The sequence below is a fragment of the Bacillus rossius genome, chromosome 10 (genome assembly GCF_032445375.1).
Source record: "Bacillus rossius redtenbacheri isolate Brsri chromosome 10, Brsri_v3, whole genome shotgun sequence".
In the NCBI taxonomy this organism is placed as follows: Eukaryota; Metazoa; Arthropoda; class Insecta; order Phasmatodea; family Bacillidae; genus Bacillus; species Bacillus rossius.
The window spans coordinates 54,561,516-54,589,250 of record NC_086337.1 but is presented as its reverse complement, the minus strand read 5'-3'; the positions used below and the strand labels follow the sequence as shown (position 1 = coordinate 54,589,250).

The 27,735-nt window shown below is 40.9% G+C and overlaps 2 protein-coding genes across 5 annotated transcripts in view; one reads left to right on the top strand and one right to left on the bottom strand.

The window, feature by feature from the left end:
* The first annotated feature begins 507 nt into the window (after window positions 1-507).
* Window positions 508-1,570, top strand: LOC134535658 (uncharacterized). Its single transcript, XM_063374850.1, has 2 exons — window positions 508-1,003; window positions 1,099-1,570. Exons 1-2 carry the CDS (start codon window positions 718-720, stop codon window positions 1,179-1,181), a joined length of 369 nt encoding a protein of 122 aa, XP_063230920.1. The 5' UTR covers window positions 508-717; the 3' UTR covers window positions 1,182-1,570.
* An 8,791-nt stretch (window positions 1,571-10,361) lies between these two features.
* The window catches only part of LOC134536169 (uncharacterized), a 39,848-nt gene continuing 22,474 nt past the window's right edge, over window positions 10,362-27,735 (bottom strand). For 2 of the 4 annotated variants that reach the window (XM_063375804.1, XM_063375805.1), the window contains exons 16-34: window positions 26,875-26,998; window positions 26,058-26,136; window positions 25,409-25,560; window positions 24,320-24,465; window positions 23,348-23,524; window positions 22,164-22,360; window positions 21,546-21,719; window positions 21,306-21,464; window positions 20,165-20,348; window positions 19,091-19,168; window positions 17,595-17,687; window positions 16,781-16,873; window positions 16,482-16,711; window positions 15,663-15,783; window positions 14,756-14,827; window positions 14,406-14,510; window positions 13,624-13,731; window positions 11,723-11,810; window positions 10,362-10,469 (exon numbers count right to left, since the gene is read on the bottom strand). In XM_063375804.1, the coding sequence (XP_063231874.1) occupies window positions 10,453-10,469; window positions 11,723-11,810; window positions 13,624-13,731; window positions 14,406-14,510; window positions 14,756-14,827; window positions 15,663-15,783; window positions 16,482-16,711; window positions 16,781-16,873; window positions 17,595-17,687; window positions 19,091-19,168; window positions 20,165-20,348; window positions 21,306-21,464; window positions 21,546-21,719; window positions 22,164-22,360; window positions 23,348-23,524; window positions 24,320-24,465; window positions 25,409-25,560; window positions 26,058-26,136; window positions 26,875-26,998 (2,397 nt within the window). In that variant the 3' untranslated portion in view covers window positions 10,362-10,452. Of the gene's footprint in view, window positions 10,470-11,722; window positions 11,811-13,623; window positions 13,732-14,405; window positions 14,511-14,755; window positions 14,828-15,662; window positions 15,784-16,481; window positions 16,874-17,594; window positions 17,688-19,090; window positions 19,169-20,164; window positions 20,349-21,305; window positions 21,465-21,545; window positions 21,720-22,163; window positions 22,361-23,347; window positions 23,525-24,319; window positions 24,466-25,408; window positions 25,561-26,057; window positions 26,137-26,874; window positions 26,999-27,735 lie in introns of all 4 variants that reach the window. The other 2 variants (XM_063375801.1, XM_063375803.1) reach the window with 1 other exon arrangement.

Sequence of the window (27,735 nt, the reverse complement as noted above, 5' to 3'; positions counted from 1 at the left end):
TTTTTTAAATTTACATGTTTTTATTTTCTAAGTAGCCTTTATTTTTAATTCTCTATATTAAATATGTGAATAAAATAATGATTGTTTAGGCCTATAAAATTCAAATCTTATCAAACGATAAAGAGGCTCGTGTTCATAAGCTATTTATTAATAAAACCTAAGTGTATCTGAAAGCTTTATCTTTAATTGAAATTTATTGTGTTTAATTGTACACAAACTATTTCTAGAGTGGTAACATGTGCTGTCGTTTACCTTTGTTCAAATTTATTTTATATTTGCGTTAACACGCATGTGCCCAAATTTAAGCTCGAACCTCATTTTTTTTATAAACAAAAATACTCTAGTTTGTTCCCCTTGGATCTTCTGCTGTCCATATACAGCACAATTTAGCATTTTTACTTTTCAAATAATCAAATTTCCGTTAAATCCAGCGTCCATAGCGTCTGCAGCATGGCCAACATGATTTGTGCGCAAAACGAGGAAAAAATGTCCGCGGATTTGGCAAGCCTGATTATTACTCAGGCCATGGGCCGTATTCAGTCCGGTAATATTCCATTGCAAATAATTTACGCGGTACGGTATTTTGGACGTTGACGCGCGACGGGTTGCATTGTGTATTTTTCTGTGCGCGGGAGTGAGTGTGTGTGTGTGTATCGAGTGAAAGTGCTTTGTTATTCGCGCGTGTGTGTTTCGTAAGTTGATAAAGTGGTAGTGATAATGGCATTTATTAATTGCGAGGCTAGAGGGAGGTGCGAGAATGCTTTCGAGCGAGAGAAAGCAACGGCCGGCGAGATGGCACAAAGCTTGGACGGCCGACTGTACCTGAGTTGCTCGTCGTCTAACGGCTACTACGGCTACTTGCCGGTGTCACGTCCGGACGATTGCGCTATGGACACCGAGGAACCCGAAAGGCACGCCGTGCAAGCCACGGGGCCCGCGAGGCGCAGGAAGGCTAGCGCCGTCTCCGACAATCATGTCGTGGCCAAGAGACCCAGACTAGAAGGTAACAACTATTCCTTGCAATGTTCCATGTCGTAGTTGTAGTCCTGTACCTTCATTCATTCTCGCCGGATAAACGAACGGTTCCTGTATTTTCAGAGGCCTTGGTTAATCGGTGTGCTCCTCAACCACCAACGAGAATTGTGCAATATCCACGGTGCATCATGGGCCACCTCATTTAAAACATATCAGTGTGTGCTACAATACTTTAATTGCATTTTTTAACTTCCATTTTTTTTTTTAAAGGAATTGCTATTTTGAGATGTGCAAAGCTTTGTTTTGATGTAAAGTTTTTTTCTTTCCCTCCAGCATCCTTATCAATAAGTATTTGCAGAAGAGAGAGGCCTTTGTGCAGAAGAAAAGGTGAAGTCGATAGTCTCGAAAGCCTGTTGAAAGGAATCCACGGCTGTGAAATGTATCACTACCTAAATCAAAATGATGTCTAACTTATCAGTGCGATAGCATTCTTTTTTTTTGGTCAAGAACAGTATTTTTTTGCATTAATTTGGTGTATCTAGTTATTGTTGTGTGTATTTGTGTAACATTTTGAATAATAAAATTTTAAGCGATACCTGTTAATTTTATTTTTGGTAAAATTGTGAATTCCAGTTTATTGCAAGGAACTCTGTTATCTGGTAGATTTTATTTAGGAGCCAGTACTTAAGTTTTCATTCATAAAAGTCTTAGAATCTTTTCTGTGCAAACTGCAAAGTTCTTGTACAAGGTTCGTATGCAAAATTGTTTCTGTGGTAGCTACAACCAATATGGCTAATTGTGAACAGATCTGTAATTCTTAAAAGCACATAATAAATGAAATCTTCACACGTGGCAAAAAATTTAGGCATATTTCATGTAGAATGTTGTAGCTTAATTATGCATCAGTAAATAACTACTGATCACTCAACAATATGATACATGAAATTATTTTTCCTATTAACTATGCTGAACACAACATAACAAATTAAATTCTATTTGCACAAAAGCTACAACAACAAAAAGTGTGGCTGTGTGTAATCTTACATCGATGGCTTAAAGCACAGTCATTGTATATCCATTTTCAGAAACTTGTGAGAAACTGAAAAAGAAGATTTCATATTGTTATCCCAACTACCGTTTACAAATTATACTATAACTATTATTTTTATTGAATGAGTAAATGTATATTGTACATGATGAACAAGTGTCAATGCTAACAAGTTACAACTTTAAATTTAATAAATTTTTATTGTGTGAATTCTGTAGACATACAATGTCTGTGCTTCAGAATAAATTGAAATATCGGACATACAACAGAAGTGCACTTATTATCTCTTGTTAAGTTAATGACAGTAATAATACCATGCTAGTTTAATAAATTTTAAATATTATATTAAAGAATTTTTAATTTCAATTGAGAGGAATCAAAAAAATGATCATCCACATTTTACCAAAAATAATTTCTCATTAAACTTTGTGTAATTTTTAAGTTCAAAAATCACACAAAAACACCACATTTTCTTCATCAAAATTTAAAACAATAATATTGTATAATATATATATAATATCAAGTTCTTTGAGTAGGTATTTAATTATAATATTCATTTAAGCAATCAACATCGTCATTCGCTTATTTTTAATCAAATGTTTTAATAAACTTTGTTCAAATATTCACCCTAAACACTATTACTATTTTCTTTAACATAGAATAGTATAAAGTGGTTTATTTTTGTAGTTCTTATTCATTTGAAGAAATCAACAACAAAATCATGAACTTATTATCGACACACATTTCTTTTTAAACATATAGGCCTGCACAATTATTTGTAAGTATACGAAGACAAAATTGCTACATATTTTCTGCGACATAGCATCACAGACAATTGTTAAGTCCTTTGGGTCTTCCACTACTCTTCTTCACTATCCTCCTGGTGTGGAACCAAGTCACGGACACCTTTTTTGCTGGGGATGCCTTCTATAAATGCTGCATAGTCACCAGGTATGGTATGACACCAGTTCTCAGCATATGAATGAGATCTTTTTTCTTTGCAAATGAAACTGCTATCTTTTCTTGGTATTTTTGATTAAGTTCAATAGTATTCCAAACAATAGGCTTCCATTTCTTGTTTGTCCTAGAAGTGTTAAGTGCCAAGAAATTGGGATCACTTAACTCATACTTGAAATAGATTATGGACAGCTGCTCTTTGACAAATCTTAACCATTTTATTTTCAGCCACCGAACTGGGCCACCATCAGTACTTATTTTGGTGTTCACCATCTACAGCTACAATTAACTATGGGCTGAAAAACCTTCTCGTCTATTATTTTTCCTGTTCTACTTGTGTATGTCTTGCCACTCCTGCATTGTTTTTTTTTTTTTTTATATTTCTTTGCCATGAATCTGGATAAGCTTTTCTTTTTCTTTTACGATGGATGTTATCCTTTTGCTGCGCCTCCTGCTTATCTGTCTCTTCCTCCAAACCTTTGGCCAAATCTTTATTGTTGAGTATATTAGGTAGTTCATTGGATTCATTGAAGAATATTGTGTAGTGTTAATTAGATTTTCCATATCGAAGGCTTCTGTATGTATTGAACTCTCTTGAGAAATATTTATGTTTCCATTGACATTGTCATTTGTTACTGGGACTAAATACTGAATGTACAAATTTGTTTCTAAACTGGGAATACTTGTGTACTCATTATCTGACAAATTTTGAAGTACCTGTTGTGAGAAATTATTGTCATCTTGAGTAACATGTATTCTCCTTCTTCAATTACCTCACATTGCGAGATGTTAATGGCATTCAAGGTTAGTATAGAGACACGACTTTTGACGACACAGATATTGTTTGTCTGGATATAAAATATCTGTGCCCTTAAGGTCAGAAAAGACTGCTTTTTAAACTGGAGTATTACCAGCACAAGTATTGCATGTCCATGCTATGGTGGACATACAATGTTTATGCCTATTGGAAAATGGCTCAGTGTTAAAATATAGCTGAAAATGTTGACATACAACATGTGTGCATATAAATAATGATCAAGAATGGACATACAGTTTTTTTTCCAGTTCATTTTTTAATACTTTATTATGGTTTTCGACTTACAATATTTGTGCAGGAAGTAGCTATGAACTTGAACTTTCATATAAAAGCATAACCTCAATTTCCAAAAAAAGTGGACATACAATGACTGTGCTTTAAGCCATCGACATAACTATTACACCTCAACTTCGTGCCTTAATCACTTTTTTCCCTTTAGATATAACGTTATAATTGGAATAGTACATTCCAGTTTTCATTTATTAGCTAATGAGCAGTTTTTAAATTTTATTTAACTGTCATAAATACAAATACCCTTGCATTGTTACTTTGGCGGCTGGTTTCAGACCATCTTACTAACTACACCACAGCACAGTCACGTGTGAGAATTACAATTTGAGTTGGTTTGTCTCAATGATGCAACTTTTTTTTTTTTAAAAAGCCCCCAGGTACACATGAGAGAGAAAGTTGTGAAGGGCTCAAGTCCACAAGCAGACATCCATCAACTCAAGAACTTTTGAGTTGGAACACTGTGGACTGTGGCACTTCCTGTTGCAGTGTAGGATGATAACGCAGCTGCAGCTGAGTAGCTGAGGGTAACAGTGGATATTATGTGAATTTCTTGGTGGTTGGGGGGAGGGAAACAATTAAAAATCATATTTTTGTAGGATGCTATTGTTTCTTAATCTTAATTATCCTGCAAAAGCACATTGTTTAAAATTAATTATTAATTTTTTATTTTCATTCTGCAGAACTTGCTTTCTATAGCATTTAGTGGGGGACACCATTCACATGCTACACCTAAATTTGTCATTTATTATTTTAGGTATTTAAAATGAGAAATAAAACGCAGGTAGACTTACTGCCCTGCATGCCTGCCCGACTCACGATCCAAAAACTAGAATGGCAATGCTTTTGCAGATCGAGATCAGTAGCATCCAAAACCACTTTTTCAAAATTTTCTTTTCTTTATGAAAGCCTCAGTTTACAATTGGCAGTTAGAAGCACTGAAGATGCCGACATAGAGCGATGCTATGCCATCTGGCACATCTAACGAGCGAGAACATCAGCGACCAGTGTACCGACAACACAACTGAAGAATGTGTCTTGGTCGCACCACTCTAACCAGATGCAGCCGAGTTCCGATCATCTCTCATTCAGTTGTGCGAGGCGTTAAGACACAAAGCACGTGTGGTAAGCCTAACAGTGACTTAGCACAATAGTGCTCATCTTGCAAGCAGCAATACTAGCGTAGAGTTAACTCAACCTGTAATGTGTCTGCTGGAATATTGGCACAACTGCACTGATGTGACGAGCATACCTCCACTGCACTTACCAGCGGGGATTACACCATCACTACTGTAATAATACAGATATATTCAGTTGGTTGTCAATTGCTGTATTCTCTTTGTGGCCGGCAGGGCCACATTTTTACTTGTAATTTATTTTTGTTGCTGGTCTCTAGTTTTATATGGTTTTTTATTTCACGTATTTTTACGCTTTTTTAATAAATGTTAATTTATCTGTAAATTTTTTTAATTATATTTGTTTCTGTTAATTAGTTATACGCCTTTTGGTAGCTATCGATTATGAGTTTAAGAACATCGATTGTGTTTCACGTAATTACCACTTGGCGAGCGCCCGGCGGTTGGCTGATGACGTCAGACATTCGGCTTGCCGGGAAGAAAAAATCAGCTGGGCCGGCGTGAGTTGGTGCCGAGCGACCGTCGAGGACAGAGCCATGTGACGGCGCGGACTGGTGTGCCGGACGGCAACGGGCGACGAAGAGTATTGGGATGGAGGCTCCACGCTGGGTGACAGGGCAATGGATTGCCCTGTGATACTGAACTTATCAAGGTAAAGAGAGGCCGCAATTTTGATTTTTACCCTCGTGGTGCTGCAGTGGTTTTTGGCAAACCTAGTGAACTGTGTATTTTCCCATACTAAATTTTATTTGGACGGAACTTTTATTAGCCAGTTTGGTGAAGAGGCCCATTTGTTTTCACACGTTGTTCCAGTGTGGGATTTTTTTAAAAAAGGTCGCCCGTTTGCCTGTAGTTGCAATAAAAGTATAAGTTTGGAAGAAACGAACATTTTGCAATTTGTTTTTGAGACTTTGTCATCGGAATTTGCATACGTAAAGTTGGCATTTAGCTAATATATCAGCTTGTGCAGTATTATTAAATGTATGCGATCGGTATTGGACTACATGCGCAGCCTGATGTTGGTTGGTGCGGCCATTCTACGTTTTTATAAAATCATTGGCAAGTTAATAAAGAAGTAAGACTTTGTTTGAAGTATATGATAAAAACTTCGGTGGTAACATAGTTATGTTACGTGAAGAGTTTTTGCTACATTTCCCTTAAAAAAAATAAGATAATTTTTTTTTTGGTCATCGTTCACGCCTTTGTGAATTCGTACCTATGGCCCGGCGTGGCATTAGACTCTGGAGTTGGTGAGGAAGGTCAGGAAGCCAGCGCACGCCTAGGATATTAACTTTGTTTTTTTGGCAAGTCTTTAGCAACGAACATCTGAAGAAAGACTAAACCGTTGATTGAGAGTTTAAGAACTTTATTTAAATAATTTGTTTGTACTTCAGTATTATTTTTGTAGATTTTTTATATATGTGTATTGATTGTCTTGTTTGATTTTTGGTATTAGGGCAGTCAGTAAATTTTGATATTTTATAGTGGCCACGCCTCACGCCCTTATATATTTTTATACTTGTTGTTATCAGTATTTATATTTTTACGATTTTTTAAAGGTTATTGTTAGTATCGCAAATGGGGATAAGATGCTGCCATTATTAACGTCAGCTTTTGTAACTAAGCTTGTATGGTTATGTATAGTAAAAATTATTTTTGCAAATTTCTATTTTTTAATAACATACGTCCAAAGTCTTGCCTCTTGTTTGTTTAATGGTTACTCTGCTATTATATCCTTTAAATTTTTTGGCCTGACCCCTGGGCAGTGGTGTGGGGAATTTATATTGTTTAGCTTTTTATGCCTGGTTTTAATATTTATTTTTTCCCTTCGCGCCCAGAGTGAGTCGGGGACGCAACCCCTCTTCCAATTAAGGAGGAAGAAGGGTTACATCTTCTATACTTCAGTATACTTATGTCAACTTAAATAAACCAACTGGTTTCTTACTATAATATTACTTTAAAAGTCACATACCAATAGTTCATACTTTTCATAAAAATCTAGTTAAGCTTTGAGGTTTACTTACCTATGGTTATTTTGACCATCTGGTAAACATCAACACATACAGAATTTGTAAATAACTATATATTCAACCATGATAGATAGTTTTATATCACTGAGAGTTTCACAAGCTGTCACCTATATGTTTACAAATGAGTTTGGACAACTTGAAAACACTTAAGGGAGATGCTGTTTCTGCTGCTTTTGTGTTGTGAGGTAACTTGGTTCTTCAGATGTAAGAGTTGATGAATTACAACTTGTTGTAAGGACTCAAAGCCTAAAGGCTATGTGCAGATGGGTAGAGTACACTTTGGAGCGTGATGTAGCTTGGAAAATGCTTGATAATTGGGGCATTCCATATCAAATCAATCAATAAAATAATTATTTTAAACGAGGTTTTCAAAATGTTCTAATATTTGGTGATTGTGTTCTACTCATCATTATGACCAAAAATACAAAGTTTAATTTTTTTTATCTATAAATTCTTGAAAAATTAAAAAAAAAAAAAAAGATAGTTTGTAGGAATGTTTTGAATTATTCAAAAGCATGTAACTCTAAAAATGTTTTTCCTAGAAAGCTCAAATTTATACCATTATCTTTAGAATGGAAAGAGCTTTAATTTGACATATAACTTGAGTGTATCAAATAACTAAATTTTTTCCAAAGAACTCAAAAAATGTTTTTTATAAAATACAAAAAAATGAAATTTTTAATTTGATGAAAAAATTAAAAGAGTTAAGGAAGAAACAATCTTACTCGAGTTCTGTTAGTGATACAAATATTCATATTAACCAGTGTCCGAAATGTAAATACAAAACCAGACTGTAGCAAAAATGATCTTAAGTATCAGGTATAGACTTTTTAAATGCCTCATTGACATCAATACTAGAATCTCCTGTTAAAATAAAATTTAACTCAAATAAGAAATAATGCCAAAAAAAAAAACTTGACAAAATTAAATTAAGATTTAATGAAACTTTTTCTCAAGCTGGCAACATAGAAGAGGATAACAAGAATCTACCAGACAACAAAAAGACAGAAATTCTTAATCAGCTAAAAGAAAAACCTGCAAATAAAGTGAAAAAATCTGCAAGCAAAAGTTAAAAACTTCAGATTTTAACAATTTTACCAACCAGTTGGTCTTGTGCAAGAATGGAACGTGAATTTGTTATTAGTAACTATATGGCGAGGAAAGCAAAGAAACTTGTTGAAAAAAAGAGTGTGCTATCGACACCTGATCCAAAACCTGGAAAGAAACCACCTCGGGAAACAGGTGTTTTGGTGACTGAATTTCACAATTACAATGAAGTGAGTAGGCAAATTACTGGGGAAAAAAGATTAATGTCTCCATGCGTAAAAACACTGAAAAAGAGCCAATCCATGTTAAAGAGAGGTTGATTTTGGGAATTTTGCATGAAATTTACAATATTTTCAAATCAATATTCCCTTATTTAAAAACTGGCTTTTTTCAAAGTTTGCAGAACTGAGGCCCAAGAACTGCATTATTGCTGGTGCCAGTGGCACACATTCTGTCAGTGTTCCCACTGCACACCCGAATATAAAACCCATGTTTTCAGGAGGCAGGTTAAATAAATTGACACTTCCTGGCTCTGAAAGTCCTGTACCGAGTTACAAGGAATGTATGGCTAGTTATGTGCAATCCACCATTACAGGCATGCTTCCTAAATAAATTCTGCACCAATACACTTCAAATTCTCCCTGAAAATAATGTCCCAGCCTCTCGAATATTCTCGTTTACACTAACTCCCTGGAGATAATTTCACAACCTCTTGAATCTTATAGTTCACATTAACTCCCCCGGAGATAATTTCAAAGCCTCTTGAATCTTATCGTTCATATCAACTCCCGCTGGTGAAATGGCGGAACCAAAATGCCAAGCTAGTGCCATTTTACACAAAATTCAAACCATCAAATAATTCTTATTTCACTGTCACAAATAATATTTTCTTAAAATACTTTTAAAAATTTTACTTACTACACATGGAAAATTGAGATCATGCATGTAGTAGATAAATGTTGACAGAATAATTCTCAAAGATTATTTAGATAGAAATTTTTTAAAATTATTATATACGTATACCCTTAAGTTAAAGTTATAGAACAGCTTCTCGGTAAAACATTTTCTTGCGATTATGTTCAGGATAAAGAGCAAACAATTTAGTGGAATTACTAATTCTAGAACATGTTACCTCTAGCTGACATGACTGTAACAACTTTTACTCAACTCTACACCTACCTTGATAAAAGTCCGCTCTTTTGATTAACTAATTGTAATTGAAAAAATATAAATTAATGGAAAATTGTAATATTTTTTAACAGAAATGGTAGTCTGTGGGTTTTTCTGAACATTTGGTAGGAAAACTTTTATTCCTGGTACTAATTGACTTCCATTTATCGTATCACCAGCTCTGTTTACAATATCACAACAAAATCCTGGGATCATTATCTAAAACTCGTGAGAATATAAAGACAATCTGTTCCTGGGTTCGTTATGTTTCCTTCAATTGTGCACCATCACCATGTTTGTGTTTGTGGGCTGCTTATCTCATTGCATTACTGAGCTACTTGTAACCCAGACATACTGAGAGCTAAAGTGTTAGCGAGTTTAGTAAAGATCGAGTCACACTTTGGTACGACCAAATACAGACGGTTCTGGAAAACTGCTGCAGTTGATGACCAAAATATATATATATTTTTTTCCTTGATTAAAATTTTTTAGTTCTTTAGAAATATTTCCTTTAGGTTTGAATGAAACAAGTTTGACTGCAGTTAATGTGCTTATGATTTTAGACTGGATGTGGGCAACACGAGACGCTGGTAACCAATATTATGTAGTATGGTTGCCACAACTCTTACTGGAACAAATGATGAAAATGGTCTCAACAGGTTAACGTTAATGAACTAATGAGGTTGTGCTACACAAGCGAGGGCATTACAGTAGTCGGAACACGCTCTTGTCTCCCAGACTGCCGTTTATCGACCACACGTGAGCTAACCTGCAAAACAGCTGTAGCTACCAAGAGCCAAATATCTGGCCAACACACTCTTTCTTCCCTTCCGCATTCCTGCCGGAGTTCTGAACTCGCTGTGTTTGGGACTCAGCTGAAGGAAAAGGGTTCATTCATCGTTTGAAAGCAATAGTTTAATTTGAAGGACATGAGCTACAGGTGAGGCTGGGGCGAGGCTACGACCAGCAGCAGTGGCACAAGCATCAGGGCAACTCGGCACCTGCAACAACACAAACATCAACTCCGGCAGTGCCGCGGCCATCGTCGCAACTTTCCCATCAAAACCTAGTTTAAAAATGGGGGTTGTCTGTAAGGTCGGTTTACGGACGATAATTTTATGTGATAACGCCATAAGAAAACATTGATGAAAAATTGCATATTTTTTAATTTTAAAATATTATTTACAGTTTTTGCAAATTTAATCTAAATAATTTGTTTAAATATAATCACGAACGATTAGTTAAAAAGCTCGCCTTAACCTGTTTGATATTACAGAAGATTTTCTCACACGGTGGTTGGCCGGTTCTTGCACGCTCGGCTCAGGCGGAATGTGACAATTTTTCGTGCGTGCAGCCGGCGTTCATCGATTTATAAGACGTTATCACATCAAAAAAACCAAACATTTTCCAGTCAAATTAATGTACTATGCGTAGCAAAAATTACGTTTTTATTCGTAACTGCACGAGTGACCTGAGGAATGGAAGACGGAAATACATACAATATTTACAGACTTCACTGCTTGCAATTGTAGCAGGAAGTATAGCTCTGGGAGTTTTTCTTGAAGGAACAGCTGTGGCGGAGGAAAGCACAGTGAATGCACTTGCTTCTCAGAACTGCCAACCAGTCCGCATGAAACACAGTAGTGTACTGGTACAGATGGCGATGTCCCGTGTAACACACACACGGTGGTGTATCAGCGTCGTGCACGGTTTGACTGATGCTCCTATGAGCACAGGCATGTTCGCCCAGGTCCGGACGAATGGCAAATAACGCACACAGTGGTCAGGCCTGATGGACCACGTGCGTGTGATGTATCTAATGTTGAAAGCGGTATCTATGCATGTCTGACACCAAAGAGGGGCCATAAATGCTCTTAAGCTAGAATCACATCATTCACAAGATGTTCCTCTAATGATAAACAAGGAGCTAATGGACATGCATATTGTGCACTGGTCACATGGTACATTCCTGGTGACCACTGCTGGTTGGTTCACAAGATCCCTCTGAAGCAAACAAGAGCGGGCTTGCATACGTCTGCACTCACTGTCACTGCACTGTCCAAGCAGTTTGAAACTGGAAAAAAAACTGAAGTGATATTCTGTGATTTCCGTGACTCTTTCAACATACCCCCCCCCCCCCCCCTCCCCCTTATTTTTCTTCCCTGGATCTGCTATCATCTCCACTTGAAGCACCTTGCTGTGGATCGCACCACAAGCACTGAAAGGTAACGGACGGAACGAGCGATGCACGCACCTGGGGTGATGGGGGGAGGTGGTGTCCAGTCCCGGCTCGTCCAATCCTGGTCGTCGGCCCGTGCAAGCTCCGCCTCCTCGCCCGCCGCCTGCACACAGCAACCCTGCTCTTCCCTGCTCTTCCCTGCTCTCCCCTGCTGTCCAAACACACAACACGCTCCTGGCCCGGGCAGGCAAGGGGAAATGTCAACACTCCTTGCATCAACAGCTCGAGTTCACTCAACTGCTGTACTGCAACCGCTTTACCATCGTACTTCTTGTACAGAAATAACAAACAGGTTCGGCTTGAAACTGTCCCTTGACTAATGACAAGACAGCAGCACATTTCTCGCTACTTCAGTACAATCTGATGCACCCGACAGTCGCAGACAACAATACGTCATTTAAACATGGTGTCATCACCATGTTTGTTTTTGATGAGCGTACATAATTCTTGTCTGTAAACTGATCACAAGTTTTATTTTGTATACAATTATTACAAAATAGATTTAGATAATCGGTTTTCAATACATACGTGCAAGCTAGTTAGAAATAAATAACACCAGAGAGGTTTCAATTGAAGCAGAATAAAAAAAGGAGGGTTTGCATCACTCAGTTAGCGGCGGGCCTAGATGCTGGGGAAGACGCGTGGGTGCCAGGGGTCGGACTAGAACCAACCACCAGCACCCTAAAGTCTAAACGAGAGTGGCTCAGTTAGTGTTGGATTACAGACTGCCGAACCATGGAATAATGGTTTTAAGACCTTTCACTGTAAGATATTTTAACAATCAAAACTGTGCCAAAAAAAAATAACGAAATTACCATTTATATTACCAATGATGCATTACAACAAAAAGCACAGATTACGGTATGTAAAAATAATACAAACACACTTGTTTGATAAAAAAAAGTTAATGGAAATTTTTCATAGTATTCCAAGCCCAGAACTGGTTCGTACAGGCCAATTTCTTTGCATGATCTTAAATAAATGGTAAACATTATAAAGAGCAAAAAATTCCAGACAACGAATGTCTAAAGTTTCAGATAAAGGTTCTGTAGACGTGCATTATAAATATAGTAAAGCCCTATTGTTAAAACCCCTCACGGTTCCTGAGAATAGGGTAGTCATAAACATTTTTGTGCAACTAACCCACCCCCGATCATTATAGTATGTTGAATTATGACATTTATTTGGCTTGGTTTTGTATCGCACCAAGTCCATGTTCAGTCATCTTTGGTACAAAATTGACGAGTTTCCAAAATTGAAGATAAATTAAATTTAATAGCAGTCTTCTTCCGAAAGGATACCAAAGAAAAGCATGTTGTTTCACCTACTGTAACCCAATTGGGCATAAATGCGACGCAATGCGCTGCGTAACTACATCTTTTAACACGCGCTAAGTCCATTTGACGCTGATTTCATTAGGAAGATAAAAGAATTTTCATCAAAATTGTAACTTTATACCAAGCCAGAGACGTTGTTTGTTGTCGCTCGCGCAAACATGCATTGTGTGTCGTGTGTGGGTAAAAGGGGCTTACCTTTTTTAACGCTGTAAAGCGACTTTTTTTTATTGTACACCCAAGGGAAAAGATAATTGCCCAAGTTGACAAGATAATCACGGATGACGGGGATCAACAGCGGGTAGGAGGTGTCTACCGCACCGCGTGCAATGAAGCGTTCGCCAAGAGAAAAACAGCACAACGCTCTTCAAACAAAATTTCGGCAGATTCCTTCAAATTTTCTACCAGGGTTCCTCGAAAAGGGGTTGTAAAAGAGAGATTGTGGTAATGAAAGAGGTTGCAACAACGGTGTTTTACTGTAGTAGGAACACATACTTCAAAAACAAGTCTGTTACACATTTCTAATTCCTAATGAAGTGCTTATATTTTCCCGGTTGTTGATGGCTACTAGTAATATCCAACCTCTGTGGCAGGTTGAGCGTGCTCAGGCGCGCTGTTGGCGTGGCCGTTGACAAGGGCCTGAGTCTCCTCGCTCGCCTCCGACACCCCCACCTCCTCCACCGCAGCTGCCTGCAACAGTGCCGCCACTCTCACAGCACCGTCTCCTGCCACCACGTGGGGAGGTCTCAAAGTGGATTCGACGGAGAGCAAGAGGATGCAAAAGTACATATCATTCAGGGAGCAGAAATTATACTGGTTTCAAACAATCCCATCTATACAAGTGAAACCTCTTGGGGCGCTACGAGGGTAAAATATCAAGGCAGAATTTTAATGCAACATTTTCGTGAAACATTGTTGTGAAACATTTTTGATGCCAAAAAGACAGAGAATACCTAGGTACTTGGCCAAAAAGATATAAAGAGAGCATAATTCTATATACCATATACAATGCTGGGCTTGTTTTTGTTCTTCCCTTTGTGTGATGATTGCACACATTCGAGATACCGGAATACTTTGTTATTGAAATTTGTGCCTTGTGTTGAGGATAGCATAGATTAACACAATAAATAGAGCGGTATTTCAAGCAAAATTTGTGTTTCAACAAAAAAAGTTGAAATTTTGTGGAAAAACTTCAAAAACCATAGAATTTAATTGCAGTTTGGTGTTCAATTTTGTTTTAACATCATGGAAGAACGACAATAACATTAAATTTCTCTTAATTGTGATATTCTGGCAGGAGAATGATTACAGACAATTGCTTGTAGTCCAGTTCTGCGAGATGCCTCGGCACGGGAAAGGCGTACCTCTGCATCGCAGCTAGCGTCCGTGTCGCAGCCGGCACGGCACGACTGGTCGGCCTCCGCCAGGTCTCCGTTGCACAGCTCCGCTGCGCCGACCACCGGTCCTGGCTGCAACACGGCCCGCGTCTCACTCAAGAGTCCTTCACAATTACAATCCACCTTTCTCAAATACACTAGCTGTTTCATTAATGTCTCCAAAACAAGTTCAACAAGTTCATTGGTGGTATAACGTACATCCAATTATTTTGCCAGCTGAAGTTTTAAGTTCTGTTTGTAAATAAACATGACAGAAGTAGGAACTGCATATGTATTTCAATCACCGCGCAAGTACGTGGTGCGTGCTGCATGCTCACCCGGGCAGTGTCCAGCAGCAGTGGCGAGGCGTGGGTCTCGCCTACGTGCTGCACACCGCTCGCATCCTCCCCCTGTACACACGCCACAACCCTCCAGCCACCGGTAGCCCCACTCGTTACTGCCAGCCGTAGCTGAGGATATACGTACTTCACTCCTCTACACATACATTGCTTTACGCACAACAACGTTATGAAGGTCTCTTAAACAATTTTGCCCCCAATGTGCTACAGCTAGGGACAAGATTATTTGGTGAATTACAATGAAACCTAAATAACACCAAAAAACATGTCAATAAACCATAAGACACCATAATGGAATTCAATACACCATAAATAGGGACACCTGTATTTCGCAATTTCATTTCACGCCAAGGTATTTCACAAAACACTGTTGCTTTTTCTAAGAGTCATGGCAAACTGTGAGGGTGCAGCAGTACTGTGACCACATTCTCATTGGCCCTGTCAAGAGCCGGACGACACCTCTCACCGACCTCAGTCAATAACCACAGGAGAAAAGCTACAGTATTTTGTGAAATACCTTGACACGAAATATATTCGCGAAATACAGGTGTCCCTAACCATAAAGCACTGAAATGCTACTGAAAGCACAATATAATCAGCAGTTTTAATAAAAAATTGAACTTGAACCAAAAAATTATTTCTTTTTATATATTAAACTCGAGGACCGAAACATATTTAGCGTTACACTTGTACCAAATTTATGTACTGAATAGATGAACTGTTATTAGCAACTCATTTTGAGATTACAGCATTGGTACATTTAAAATCACTCAATTACTTGCAGATTAATTTTTATTGTTCCGAGTATTAGAAATCATTATATCGTAAAAGAGCATCGTGTATCAGTCACAACACTAAACTGTTTTGGTGACAGCGTGTTACGTACCGTGAAGACAGTAGCAGGCGACGGGGGTCTGCACAGTTGGCCGGCCTGCGCCAGGAAGCTCAGCTCGCCCTGCAGCACTTCTGCCACCACGACCAGCAACTGTTCTGCCACGTTGCCCAGCCTGTACAACACGACACAATACCTGCTAGCCCCCGAGGGAAGATACAGACTAGTGATCATGTTGACCGGCAGTAGTGGGTGGGCAAGAAGGTGTCACAGCAGGGCATCCAGCTAACTGCAGCGGTACACATTGCTGCACTGCTCAGCAGTGTAGATAGAGATGGAGGAGGTGGTAAGCAGTGTAGATATAGATGGAGGTGGTGTAAACAGCATAGATATAGATGGAGGTGGTGGTAAGCAGTGTAGATAGAGATGGAGGTGGTGGTAGGCAGTGTAGATAGAGACGGAGGTGGTGTTAAACAGCGTTGAAGGTGGAGACGGAGATGGTGGTAAGCAGCGCAGATAGAGACAGAGGTGGTGTCAAGCAGCATGGATAGAGACGGAGGTGGTTTTAAACAGTGTAGTTAGACACGGAGGTGGTGTTAAACAGATAGAGGAAGTAAACAGATAGCGTAGATATAGATGGAGGTGGTGGAAAGCAGCGTAGATAGAGACAGAGGTGGTGGTAAGCAGCGTAGATAGAGACGGAGGTGGTGGTAAGCAGCGTAGATAGAGACGGAGGTGGTGGTAAGCAGCGTAGATAGAGACAGAGGTGGTGGTAAGCAGCGTAGATAGAGACGGAGGTGGTGGTAAGCAGCGCAGACAGAGACGGAGGTGGTGGTAAGCAGCGTAGATAGAGAGGGAGGAGGTGTCAGTTACCGGCAGTGGTGGAAGGGCAGGAAGGCGTCACGCAGCAGGACGTCCAGCTGGCTGCAGCAGTACGCGTCGCTGCACTGCTCCGGCAGCAGCCTCACCACGGCACATCTCAGGGTCTCCAGCAGCGCTGGTGTGCAGGTGTCGTCATAATGGGCTCGCAGCAGCGGGCGTAGTTCCGTCACCACGCTCTGAACGCTCCAGTCTGCGTGTGCGTGTCCCTGCCCCTGGGCCAGCTGCAACACCACGCACGGGACACTCCAGTCTCCCGCCAACCACCGCAGGCATCCAGCCGTGTCACTCACCAGCTGAAGATCTGGAGACACCGTCAGCAGTTCCTTCATCTTCCAGGCAGCGTTCCTCGGTAGAGGCTCCGGGAGCACCGGTCCGTTCTCCTCCTGCAGCCCCACACATCCGTGACACTGTGACCTCCAGTGCCGGCTATCATACCCATCCAACTTTCAACTGCGGTACTTAATACAGTGAATTCATTTGCTAAAAACAATACCTCATAGAATATACTCATAGTCAATTGAAAATGTACTATCGTTTAATATTTTGTATAACGAAGAATGTTTTACAATCACAACATGTCGTTGCCCAGTTCAGGAGCTTTAGGAGCATAACAAATTTAAATATTTTGATTAAGTAAGTTATAGAAAAATCATAATTTTCACACATGCTGTAGATATGATTGAATCAAACATAGCTGATGAGAGGCATGGCAATTTTTTGGCAATCCGTGCCAAGTGGATATGCGTCACACCAACACACGTTGACATGTCATACCTGCACTTGCTGACAATTAACACTTTATTTTTGCAGTTGTTAAAAAAAAATTAATTTTTGAATTTAGAGATTGAAAATTGGTCGAAATTGGCTAAAATCCAATAAAGACATATTCAAAATAACATAACATTTATGGAAACCTTAAAGGGTTGTAGAATTGCTAGTTGACTGTATTCCAAAAAATGGTTCCTATAAATATAGCTCAGTAAGCAAATAATACTGAACCAGATAAATTCCATTAATGTGAGTGTCAATGGAATTGTAATAATCCCACCCAGACAATGAAGACGACATTGCAACTCGACTGGAGCCATCTCTGCAGATACAGACCTGCCGGTCGCCAGCGGCGGAGGGTCCCTTGTCGACCAGCAGGCCGGAGAACATCCAGTCCGCAGCCGGGGTGCACGTCTTCATGTCGCTGACCTGCGCACACAACCACCTGCCTGCCTAGCGCTCTCTCGCGGGTGAAACCGTAGAGGCAGAGGGGACGGTACTGCCACCGCCCGCCTCACACAGTTAGTTTCACTCTTCTCATGGCAGATCGTCAGCCTAGGATGGTTACGGGAAGACAGTCTTCTATGTGGCGACTAGTAAAAGGTGCAAATCTCTCATGCCTTACTATTTAAAGGTATTTTACACAGTAGTAGTAGTAGTAGTAGTAGTAGTAGTAGTAGTAGTAGATAAAACAAAAGTAAGGTGTTTATCCACTAAAGATAAATGAGAATAATGAAATGATGAGTAGGTATTAATTATCAGGTTTGGAAAACGAGTACTGATCATCAGTCAACTCCAATTTAATGGTATTGTGCATTGAATTTAATCTATAAATATTGCATACGCCACCCTTTTGTAGCATGTTAATTCAGTGGCAATGCGCTCAGGAAAAAAGCTGTTTTGGCACAGTCAGTTACTCGGTGGGACGCAGCGGCAGTGAACACGTGTACCTAGCGGGCACGACAAGTGCATCGTACCGCACTCACGAGTGCACAGGCTTGGACGTAGGCTGGCAGCAACATCATGCCTAACTCAAAATTTGCTGAAGTTAGTTTTCCCAGTGGACTTAAAAGGCATCTGGCTTTAGCGGTCGCTAGTGCTACGGTGAAGGGCAGCGACAGTGGAGAGTGTCACTAGTAAGACATTATCAAAAAATTATGCTGTACTATCTGACTTGGCACCTGCAATGCATTGTGAGCATAACAAAAACGTTGTTTCTTTTGAATTAATCCATGTGTTAATAACCAATGCTTAAGGATTAGGATTTATAGTCATGCACTGTTTGCTACATCCAATGTTAGTTCTCTCGCTCTGGCGGGAGATTACATATATCAGCAAGTCAAGTTGGCCACCTTAACCCCAGCCACCCTAACTCTCAAGCTGCGACAGGAACTTTTGGCTTCAAGGAGCTATTCTATGGATCTTGCTAACTTTCTCAGCATTTAATTTAAATAAAATATCTCAGGTTCACATTGTCAGTAAGCAGAGTGATAAGGTAAGGAGTGTAATAAGGTATAACCAGGAGGCACAATCAACAGAGAGACCTTGTTGTCAGGTTTAAAGTTTAACCCTTCCTTGTGTACATATGTTAAGTAAAAACTACTTCATCTGTTACCAGAACGACAAGGATTTTTAATATTCGGTAAGATAACCCTCAATCTTGCCAGCACAGTCTGTGACAATTAATTCAGTTGTTATCAACTAAATGAACCGGCAGGTTACATTTTGCCATGTGGCCTACGCCACACACACAATTCACACATAGTGGCAGACCATGTCGCTCTTCTGACACAACACAACATGTGCGACGAAGAGAGTGATTCGTTGCTTACCTTGACGTCGTCGATCGGGGGCGCGGAAGCAGCAGCCACTCTCTCTGCAGGAACGTCGAGTGGTGAGAACTGCCGTGGCTGCAACACCATGTTCTTTCACTCTCCGTACTCATCGCTGAATATACAGGATGCTTGTTACTGTTTGCCCCAATGTATACGTACTTACGAGAAATAGTGGAACTCTAGTCTCTATTGATTGAACTTGAGTTTAATATCTCTATCAAATGTGCTGCAACTCTGTTAGATAATTCTGAAGGAATTTTCATTAGGAACAGTAATTATAATTAAATGAGTTCAATTATTAGCGTGGCCAAGTCTTAATCGGAGAGCTTTAGAATGGCCCTTATATGAAATCTGGTTCTCACATTATCGACTTTGCAACAAATTGATATGGTGAAGCTGCAGTTTGACTACAACCAACTCAAGCTACTTTCTTTTCCAAATGGTTTGTTCCAAGACTATTTGGAATGTCTGGACGGTCGCCTGGAAGAACATCTCACGCCCCATACGGGTCCACGGGGGTCGAGATCGTAGCCCGTCCACACCCGTGTACGCGGGCGTGCCTGGCTCGCTCCGGAGACCCAGGAGTCTCTGGACTTCTGATACGGAAGTCTCGAGGGTTGACGTACAATGCTATTCTTACCTGGCATTTAGGACAGAAAAGTTTTATAAGTACCCTACAAACAGTCATACTAAATTAGGTACTTTTTAAGTTATTTCCACCATCCTACCCTCAAACAAGGAGATGGGGTTACTATTATTTAAGTTTAAAATTCACATTGTTTCCTTTCATAGTCCTGTGCTAGTTGTACTAACCATTAAATAATACATTTAATTGTATGCCCTTCGGATAAAACCAACTCTGAATTACATAGTAAACCTGTTTTGTATTGACTGGTTTTATACTAAAGAGATTTCAATGTACATATATGTTTTAACAAATGCAAAATATCATCTGGACAGTTACCCTCCATATACTAGCCCACACTAGTGGAACCTGAACTAACGAATGGTTGTTAACTACGAGATGAATGAGATGCGGGAGCTCACGAGAGAGAGAGGCGTAGGGCGTACCTGGAGGACGGAGCGAGGCGCGCTCTGCCTCAGAGGGTCCGAGTGGAGGGAGCGCAGCTCACGGAACAGTTGCAGCAAGAAGTCCGGGCGGCTCTCGTTGGCCGATATGAGTGCAGTCACCTCCTCGTGCACTGGGCGCGAGCTGTCGTCCCTGAGGTAGCAGACGCCAGCGCCAGCACTGCCACTACAACAACAATTCATCACCTGCGAATAGTGGACCTTCGACATACATGGCTTCACTTCAGAACTGCATGGGTGACTTGAATGTAACAGATTGTGCGATTTTTTTAACCAGAAAGTATCTGTGCAGAAGTAATTGTTGCTAACTACGTATTTTCTAGAATCGTTGCAAATTCACACAGTATAACACAGCACAACCAGAAAATTACATACATACACATGCAACTAGGAGATATTGTTTGGTAAAAACAACATTATCTTGAGCAGATATCAAACTGCTGATGAAGTGATCAGGAATGCAGCAAGCAGTCACGGCGTGCAAGCGCAAAGCAGCAGCAGCAGCATGCCAGCTCGGTCTTCTGGATGACTTACTGCCGTTTTAACTTTCACACAGCTGTGGCCAATTAAAAAAGTGCCCGTCTCCACAAGGCGATGGCAACTATCACGAGCACTGTGCGACGGTCGACGTGAACTATGGCCCGTGTACTTTTTGAGTTCTCGACTCTTAAGATAACAAACAATGATATTTTTCCGTGTGGTAGCCAAGGCAGTTTGTGTCAGCAGCCCCGTCGCCTGAAAGAAAACAAGCTGTCTGCTTACATCACGGAAACCACTCTTCTCCCGGCCTGTGTTGTCAGTGTGAAGACAGAGCTGTGAGGACTGGGCCATGTTTAAGCTTGCTTTGGCGACCACCATTAGTGTGTTCGTACTTTCAAAAGACATCCATTGATATTTCAATTTAAAAACTTTTGTATCCCAAATAAGATTTTTGTTTAGTTTTAAGGGTTAGGAACGAGTTCAAATTTTTGAATTTCAAGAACAATTTTTGATAAAATAGCTCTTAAACCTAAAATCATTAAGTTTTCTATACTCGGCAGTCGACTGCACAATGTCAGCACATTTAAAAATGGGAAGTACCCTGTACTGTGTTCTTGTGTTGATCAAACTGCACGCTACTAACTTGTGGGTGTTGCGAGGGGGCAGGGAGGTGATCTTGGGGGCGGGGTGTCTCCTCTTCTTGACGGCGGCCGTGGTTGCGACGGAGGCAGCGCCGGCGGCACGCTGATTCACGGCCCGGCCCCGCTGCGTCTGGTCCGTGTTCAGCTTGTCCTTGCGCCCTCTGCAACACAGGAGTCGTCCTGCACGGTCCCTCCCGCGCTGCCGCGAGGAGACCCGGTCGTGCGAGGAGCCGTGCACTCACGCGGACGGCGGCCGCTCCGGCGGGACGGGCAGGGCGGCCGCGCCCAGGGACAGGGCCGGACCCTGCAGCGAGTTGTGCGAGCGCTCCACGAGCGGGCTGGGGCTGTGCGAGGCCGCCCCCGGGCCCTCGTTGCTCTTCGACGCGCCCGTCGACAGCAGGTTCTGGCGCGAGTAACTGCCACACCACACAACACACTGACTTGATGTAAGCTTTTGGACACTGCATGCTGTGCCTTTCACCTTACTGCACCCACTCAGACAAGCAGTAGGACAGTATGCAACACGACTTGATGTAAGTTTTTGGACATACGCCATTGCTAACAATGCAATGGCGTATGTCCAAAAACTTACATCAAGTCATGCACTCCCATTGCACAAATCTTTTAAAGATAACAGTATGCAACACATTAATCCACCTGTCATTATATTATGTGATCAGCTATCGCTGTTTTATACTTATAGGTTGGCTGATAGTTGAAAAAACGAATTCTTCGCCATACGAGAGGCACATAGAGAGTAGGTACATATCCACAAAACTCGAAATTCAGCGAAGATACCAGACACACACACAGATGCGAACGCGCAGCGAAGCAGAACCCAAACGGACGGTGCCGGGTACCTGCGGAAGTTGTCCCAGTAGTTGTTGGCGCGGTTGCCGGGCGGCACCTGGTTGTTCAGCGCGGGCGTGCTGGGGAAGCAGTTGTTGAGCTGGGCCTCATCCTGCGCGGGCAGGAACAGCCCGTACCCGGCCATGCCGCAGCGAGCGGCCTCCGCGGGCTCCGTGCCGGGACCCGCCCCCGAGACCCGCTCCTGCAGCTGCACCCCCTCCCGCCTCTCTCACACCGCCCGCGACACTTCCCCCGTTCCACTCACCAGCACCAAACAAAGAGAAACAAGGTTATGGCCGACGACCTGAGGACAGCAATCTCAAACAGTATTTGATTTGTTTTCCAGTGATCACCTAAAAATATTTTGCAAATAATGTAATATAAAAATATGTTCAAGTTAAATATTAAAAGGCAGTCGTAAAATGCTCAAATTTCTGTTTCACTTTCATAATTTTTAAAATACAATTTTATTTTTATATAGGTAGTTTTAAGATGATAAAAATGTACACCTGGTGCACCAGTACTGGCAACGATTAATCATGACTAGTGATAGTGATTGATACGAATTAATGATTATTCTTAACCGAAAATTATATCAACTAATTCTAATACAGATTAGCAATTAAATAAGACAACCAGGCAGCTACCAGATCAGGAAGGGGAAACCATGTAGGAGCATTTAAAATTAGCTTACTTGAAAAAATACATGCTCTGCCTAAAAACTGCGTCACTTACGCCACTTTCAATGACAGTTATTTATGTATATATTTTAAATTGGGCCTTTTGGAAATGGGCTTTATGGAATTCTGCATTTTGGAATTAGCCTTTTTAATAATAAAAAAAATTTTTTTTGGATTGTAATTTAAGGAATTGAGCTTTTTGGACATTGTCATTTTTGACATTGTCTTTTTTCAGCTTTGAGATTTTAGACTTTGGCTTTTTTACTTTTTCTTTTTGAAATTGGGCTTTTCGGCAAACGATATAATGGTTTTGGACTTTATAAACTTAGGATTTTTGGAATTTTGCTTTTTGTTATTGGACTTTTTGGACTTGGGCTTTATGAAATTGCTCTTTATGGACTTGGGTCTTTTGGAAATACTTTTTCCTAGGTAAGAAAGGATAAATATTTTTTTCTGCATGCTCCTTTAAGCAGTTGAACAACACTAAAACACTGCCTGGCAGGAGAGACTGTTACCGAGTGTACAGCAGCACGCAGGGCCTGCAGATCGCGCTGCTGCAGCCACAGCAGTTGGCAGCACTGGTTCAGCATGGTGAACACCATATTCTGCTGCTGCATCTGGCTGGTGGCCAGCAGGTGTTGGTAGTACGAGTCCCCAGGCAGCGGAGAGTACACCACGCCCCAGCCGTCCCCCTGCGACACACAGCGTTCACTCTCGACCAGAGATAACAGTTGGCAGCACTGGTCCAGCATGGTGAGCACCATGTTCTGCTGCTGCATCTGGCTGGTAATCAACAGGTGTCGGTAGTAATATAGTGTAGATTTTCAACTCACAATTACGTGAAATTAAAAAAAAATACATATTTAGTATATTACTGTATATGATACTTAGCATTTCAATTTTGGTGTCACTTTTTTGGGAACTTATCTACAATATGAGCTGCCCCTAAATGGATGCCAGAACTGAAACTTATGAAATTAGAAGTATATGCTACAAGCTACTCAGGAAACAATTAAAATTTTCCTCAAAATAATTTATTTAGCTTTCTTTGGCAATTAAAATTGATTTGACTTTTTTTTGTTACATTTACATATTCATCTTTTTGCCCGCTATTGAAGTATCTTATGACATGAAGCGGAACCAGCAATGTTTTATGTCCATAAAAACTTTAAAAACCTCTTTAAGGCAAAAATAACATAATTTTTTATGAAAATTATAATACTGTAAATGTTCTGAAGGATAAACGTTTTATGTTAGTACCAAATACCGAACTAGAAGGTGCCAATGAAACTACAGCCTTGTGTGGCTGGCACCACTGACTCACGCCCTCTAAAGGCATCTATATATGTACCAGCTAAGCACCATCCATACAGCTCAATACAAACACTGTCATATAAGCCCTTAGCAGTTTTTTTTAGTTTAATCGCCTCAACAGCTTCTCTTGTGAGGTGTTCCACTAGTTATTACCGTATGCTCACTTGGCGTACCTGGAGATGCGGTGGCTTCCACACGTTGTTAGGGGCACCTCCGGAGAGGGTGCTGCTGGGTGGTGCGTAGTCGCTCGTGGGCGGCACGGCCTTGCTGCTCGCTGCGTCCTGGGGCGCGAGCCACGACGGGCGTGCCGCGCCGTCTCCTGCGACAGGCACACCAAGCTCCGTCGCGGTCCTGCCTGCTTTCCAACAGCAAGGGAAACATCGGGAACATTCCGAGCTTCAGGTGAGATATTGGTGGAACTACGGATTGGGAAGAAGCCAAAGCCAGCATGGGAGGCCAGTAGTTATGTTCAATGTGTTCGATTCCATTATTCTCCTTTGGCTTCCTATTTCCCCCCCACCCCTTTTTACCGTGAGTCGTCCACTCTTCCTTACGTTTCCCCTTTCCTTCTCTCCTTCGACACAGGGCAAGCACATTAGCCGTTAAAATGATGCTGTAATTTCTGACGTAAATCTTTTTTCTCGTTATTCATCTGGTCTGACGACCTCACTAAATACTGGTGGAGCCGCCTCCGAGGTCCGTGATTCAGGTAAGTCACGACGACGTCGTAATTCGTAACTGTGCTTGTATATATAAACATGTGGTTGCCGTGCATGTAAAAGTATTTATAATTTAGTTTTGCTTGTCTACATTTCTTGTTCTAGTCTACCACAATACAAATTCATGTTTAGGCCTTATTTGTGTCTTTGAGTCTTTATATTTACGTTATTTGCCAACCAGGCCTGGGTGTGTTCCATGGTACGTTACAGTGTTTTTTAATGCTACTGGGTAAGATCCAGTTGGGAATGATATCTCTACTGTCCCGTTAAATTTATTTACAAATATTTATCGGGCACTGTTTTCTTGTAAAGGAATTTGGCGTGATCATTATTTTCTGTCAAAGATTCAACAAAGAAGGCTTCTTTTAAAAGTAAATTCATCAAAAAACATTCATCCACAATTTTTGGGCAAAAAAGCTTAAGAAATGACTGTCCAAACATTGAACAAGCATTAACATCTACTCCAGTTTTGGGTCATTTTCAAGAGAACAACCAATGAAGAAGGGAAACACGGAAGCAAGGGAAGAGGAGATAAGTCGCTACCAGAGGTGTGTGGCTGGGTGCTGGGCGCGGAGTCCAGACACAGCGACATGTGGAGAGGTTCCCTGGAGGGGGCCGGCTCCCTCTGCGCTCGGACCCTCATCTGCACGCTGGGGCACACCTCCACGTCCTCCTCCTCTTCTCCGCCCTCGTCACTTGCAACACACACACACACACACACACACATCCAGCTACGTGCACGAGGTTTGTCGCACGAAACGCTGATTAGACACTCAATATTTCTGACTCGTTTAATGGTTATTTTTTTTATTTTTTTACTTCCATCCTGTATTTTTTAAAATAAATGTTTACTTCAGCTTAGCTGAGAACAAATTTCCCAATTTGATTCGACTTTACAAATATTTGAAACATTCAATTTGATATTTGCTTCGCATAATCATAATAGTAGTCGTAGTAGTAGTATTAGTATTAGTAGTAGTAGTATTAGTAGTATTAGTAGTAGTAGTAGTAGTAGTAGTAGTAGTAGTAGTAGTAGTAGTAGTAGTAGTAGTAGTAGTAGTAGTAGTAGTATTCGCACAGGCCACAACAGTTCAGATGTCTCCTGCACAGGTTTATCAGACCCACCTAAAGTGAGTGGATCATCGGCAGTTCTGAACGCCCGCTGACTGGTGGTTCAAGGCGCGGTGCTCACCTGGAGTAGCAGAGACTGCGGTCGGCCAGGTCCTGGGTGGTGCTGCCCCAGGTGGTGCTGGTGGTGCCGTCCACGTAGCCTGCAACACCACCACCTGGTGCTGCACACACTCGCACGCGACGGGAGACACGGCAGAGCACGATGCCGACTGGCGACCCACAGACAACCTCGGCCACACACTGCCCTCAGAGAAAATGAACAGGTCTTTGCTTCAAAAAAAAACAATATTTCATGTTTTGGTACTTAGTGTGAACTCTTGTTTATAGAACTGTGTTGTGAGTTGACTTTGTGGCACTTGTACCAGGCCAAGTGATAGACACAGTTTAAATCACCAGCGCCCCAGCTTTCTACAGTTGGCACCATGTCGAAACACTGCGAGTGTTGGCGTCCATAAACCGTGAGAGTGGCATCCCTGCATTGAGAAACAAAAAAAACAGTCTTCGTTTTCATCGGCATGATGGCGGTAGGTCGCAATGGTGCGGGCTGATGCTATCGTGTAATTTATGTTGCATCGTCGGTTAAAAACATCTTGATGCAGTCCACATATGTTTGTCAACATTAACATCATGACTTTTTATTTTCAATTAGACAAACACAATGGATAACAGCAACAGAAATGGAGAACAAAATTTTAAATACAAAATAAATTAATTATTAATTATTAATCATCTGCTGCTTTATTTACCCAAAGCACCCCTGTGTACAGATCGCATCTATAATTTTGGGCAAAAAAAAATTTAACATTTTCACCGTAAGAGTTATCCTCGAATTAGGGCGCAGTGTAATGGTAAGCAGAGATACCAAGGAGAAAGCGTACCTGTGTCCATGGAGCGAGTCTTGTCGTGGTTGACGGCACACGGCAGCCCCTGGTCCTTGCTCATGAGGGCCTCCAGCTCCAGCCGCTTGGCCTGCAGCTCCAACGCCAGCAGCTGGCGCTGAGACTGCAGCACAGCATGGCACGGTCCTGGCTAGCACGCCCTGGTCCTGGCTCATCGGCCAACATTTGGATTCTACTTGGTCGTTTTCACTTAATTAGCTTCTTTTGACGTGATAACGTCTTATAAATCGATGAACGCCGGCTGCACGCACGAAAAAGCACGACTCATTGTCACGTTCCGCCTGAGCTGGCGTGCAAGACCGGCTAACCACCGTGCGAGAAAATCTTCTATAGTATCAGGCAGGTTAAGGCAGGCTTTTTAAAAGCAGCAATTTAAAAAAAATTTTATTTATTTGTCCCATTTCATCATTTAAAATTAACAATTTATTGATATTAACTTGATTTCAGTTTATTTCTATAACTAATTGTTCGTGATTATATTTAAACAAATTATTTAAATTAAATTTGCATAACTGTAAATAATATTTAAAAATTGAAAAGTATGCAATTTTTCATCAGTGTTTTCTTACGACATTATCACGTAAAATTATCGTCCGTAAACCGACTTTACAGACAAACTACCCCCCTTCCCCGCCCCCCTTTTTTTAACATACTATGTAGTTTTTTTCAAAAAGTATTAAAATTGTACTTCAATAATGTGTGTAGTGTCTGTGAAATGGTTTTATAGTAAATTATATGAAAATTAATGATATACTTTGCCTTTACTTTATCATTTGGTATTTTTACTACTTGAATAATGTTCGATAAAGGTTACATTTTTAAATTTATTATAAGAGGAGG

Bases quoted from the DNA above. Each gene is read 5' to 3' on its own strand.
- LOC134535658 (XM_063374850.1), top strand. From the start codon at position 718: ATGGCATTTATTAATTGCGAGGCTAGAGGGAGGTGCGAGAATGCTTTC. The intron at 1,004-1,098 runs GTAACAACTATT...CTGTATTTTCAG, and splicing joins CAAGAGACCCAGACTAGAAG to AGGCCTTGGTTAATCGGTGT.